Source organism: Falco naumanni, chromosome 22 (genome assembly GCF_017639655.2).
Source record: "Falco naumanni isolate bFalNau1 chromosome 22, bFalNau1.pat, whole genome shotgun sequence".
NCBI lineage: Eukaryota > Metazoa > Chordata > Aves > Falconiformes > Falconidae > Falco > Falco naumanni.
In genome coordinates this window covers 879,038-882,304 of record NC_054075.1, presented here as the reverse complement: position 1 = coordinate 882,304, position 3,267 = coordinate 879,038, and the positions used below count along the sequence as shown (strand labels likewise).

General features: G+C 55.9%; 1 protein-coding gene across 1 annotated transcript; it reads right to left on the bottom strand.

The window, feature by feature from the left end:
* Window positions 1–1,675: 1,675 nt before the first annotated feature.
* Window positions 1,676–2,617, bottom strand: LOC121080202 (olfactory receptor 14C36-like). Its single transcript, XM_040578066.1, has one exon. The coding sequence runs from the start codon at window positions 2,615–2,617 to the stop codon at window positions 1,676–1,678; it is 942 nt and encodes a 313-aa protein (XP_040434000.1).
* Window positions 2,618–3,267: the final 650 nt, after the last annotated feature.

Here is a 3,267-nt window from a genome sequence, read left to right as displayed (position 1 = left end):
CCCACCAATGGTTTGAGTGCACAAGTGTTCCCCAGAGGAACTGCCTTATCTCACTTGGTGCGTTGGTACATAGCTTGAGGTTTGGCTCTCCGTTTGTCCTTCTTGCTCCCGCTGTTATGAACTGAAGGAGCTCTCTAGGGAAGTGAGTCAATGAATCCTGAAATAACTCGGGTTGGAAGAGACCCCTTAAATGCCCTTGTCCTGCTATCGTGCTTAAGGCAGGGGGAACCAGATGGCATGTCTCAAGGGCTCTGCCCACTTTGTCACCATCTACAAATGGGCCAAAAAGCCAATCTGTCAACTTATCCAGGGGGTCAATAAAGGCATTCAACCCTGTTTACCCAAGTGCCTGCACTGGGGGTTGCCACTAGTCAAAGGACACCAGGAAGACTAGACAAACTGCTGACATTCGGACTTGAGCCTCCAGCCAACTTCTCACCCACAGTGTCCTCCATTTCTTCACTCCAGAAGTCACCCATCTTTTAACGGATGAAAGGAGAAAAAGTCAAAACCCTTGCAAAGGTCAAGGTACAAACCATCCCCTCCTTTCCCCTACACATAAAGGTGCAGCAATCCCTTTTGTTGTCCCACAATTACCTGGAACTGGCTGCAGGAGTATTTCCACCGTCATTTCCCCAGACACTACGGTGAGGATGACCAGCCTGTATTTCTCCCAATTGTCCTTCTTGCTTTTCCTGAACAAAGGCTGGATCTCTGCCGTTTGCCAGGACCCCAGAACCTCCCTGATTGCTCAGACACATTTAAGGGCACCATTCAGAAAGGGTGCCGTGATCAGACAGAGGCACTTGCAATGAGCCTGCCCAAGGTGGTTGAGATGAATCTCCCTGGGACAGTGGCCTTTGTTCCTGCAGTCACACACAGGAAAGGCGGTGCCCTGGGAGGTGTCCCCACCTCAGCTGGCCTCATGCACTGCTGGCGTGGTTGAACCCCAGCCTCACGCACACAGGGGTGCTCAGAGGCACGAGCCCGTCCCTGGCACGTGCGGAGGCAGAGCACTGCAGCGGGCACAGTGACTGCCTGGCCTCCTGCTGCCCCTGCCAGAGGCTGGCAGCACCTCAGCCCGGGGGTGTCGCGCCCTGCTCGGCACCTCTCGGAGATGGCCCTCGTCATGAGCAATGGGCACGGGGACCTCGGTTCAAGGAAGCACGTTGCAGTGCTGCATTCAGGAGGTTTCCACAAATCCAGAACATTTGATGGAGGCCAGCACCGTCACAGAGTGCCCATTGTCTGCCCCTGCCTGCGCTCACAGGACTGCCATGCAGCACGGCGGTGAAGAAGCTGCCAGAGCACTCAGGTGTTACACCAAGGCAAGGGGTCAGAAGGGGAGTGTGTCGGTAGAAGGAGGACAGTATTGGAGACCCAGGGGCTGCTGTTCCCTGGCAGTGCTGCCATGCCAGGAACTTTTCCCCCTCCATCTCTGCACACAGGACTTGTCCCTGCAGCTCCAGAAAGGCCTTGGAAGGAAGAATCCCAGGAAAAATATAGTTGCTTAATGGCCCTTAGACAAAGAGAGAGCAGGGAACCTTCAGAAAAGAAAATCACAGAAGAAATTAGAATGGGGATGACAACTTTATCAGAAATTAAATACCACAAGCAAATACGACAAATTCAGAAGACAGTCTGGGTCTGTGATGAATTACATTATAAATGCTATTCATAATTGTATTCCTTCAGAAAAACATCCAGCTATCAGTTTGGACATTGCACCCTTGAGTTCGTGGTTCCTCATGCTGTAGATGAGGGGGTTCAGTGCCGGAGGCACCACCGAGTACAGAACTGCCACCACCAGGTCCAGGGATGGGGAGGAGATGGAGGGGGGCTTCAGGTGTGCAAACATGGCAGTGCTGACAAAGAGGGAGACCACGGCCAGGTGAGGGAGGCACGTGGAAAAGGCTTTGTGCCGTCCCTGCTCAGAGGGGATCCTCAGAACAGCCCTGAAGATCTGCACGTAGGACAGCACAATGAAAATGAAACAGCCAACACCTAGACAAGAACCAGCCACAATTAGCCCCACTTCCCTGAGGTAGGTGCGTGAGCAGGAGAGCTTGAGGATCTGTGGGATTTCACAGAAGACCTGTCCCAGGGCATTGCCGTGGCAGAGCGGCAGTGACAGTGTATTGGCCGTGTGCAGCGCAGCATTGAGAAACCCACTGGCCCAGGCAGCTGCTGCCATGTGGACACAAGCTCTGCTGCCCAGCAGGGTCCCGTAGTGCAGGGGCTGGCAGATGGCCACGTACCGGTCGTAGGCCATGACGGTGAGGAGAGAACACTCTGCCGAAAGGAACAACACAATCAAGAAGAGCTGTGCAGCACATCCTGAGTAGGAGATGTCCCTGGTGTCCCAGAGGGAGTTGGCCATGGCTTTGGGGAGAGTGGTGGAGATGGAGCCCAGATCAATGAGGGAGAGGTTGAGGAGGAAGAAGTACATGGGGGTGTGCAGGTGGTGGTCGCACACTACGGCGGTGATGATGAGGCCATTGGCCATGAGGGCAGCCAGGTAGATGCCCAGGGAGAGCCAGAAGTGCAAGAGCTGCAGCTCCCGCGTGTCTGCCAATGCCAGGAGGAGGAACTGGGTGATGGAGCTGCTGTTGGACATCTGCTGCCTCTGGGCAAGGGGACCTGCTCATGCAGGAAAGTCACCAAGAAGTCAGAGGTTACTTCATGAGCCAAGTGAAAGGCATTTCTCCTAGATGCGCCCCCGGTGCCCCATGTCCCCCCCTCTCCCGTTCCTGGGAGAGCTCCCTTCAGAGCCGTGGCTGGAGCTGTGCTGAGTGCTGGCCAAGTGTGCTGTGAGGAGCAGGGGCTGTGCCCGCTGGCTGCCCAGCAGTGAGCCCTGCTCTGCAGCAGGGGCTTCGTGGGAACCCTGGGGGCAGGGGCCAGTCCTGGCCTTGTCCTGGCTCAGCCCAAACTGCTCCCAGCGCAGAAGGGCCTGTCAGCATCTGCTCCACCCGTGCTGAGCAACGGCCATGGCCAGAGTCAGGTCAGGAGGGGTTTGTGCTGTGCTCAGGGAGAGCAGGGTGAGTGCTGAGAGGCAAGGGGACTGTCTGTGGCTTTGGGAGAATGAGGGAATCTGCTCTGTCCCTCCAGATCCTTCCCAGTTGCTGGATGAGAAGTTTACTAATGGTCTGGACCCCTTGGTCTAAAGGCTGTGCTGGGTGGGAGAGGAGAGCAGAGGTGCGTTGCTCAGGGAAGGAACCTGCATGGCAGACCATGGCCAGGAGGTGCCCCCATCTCCCCTGCATCAGG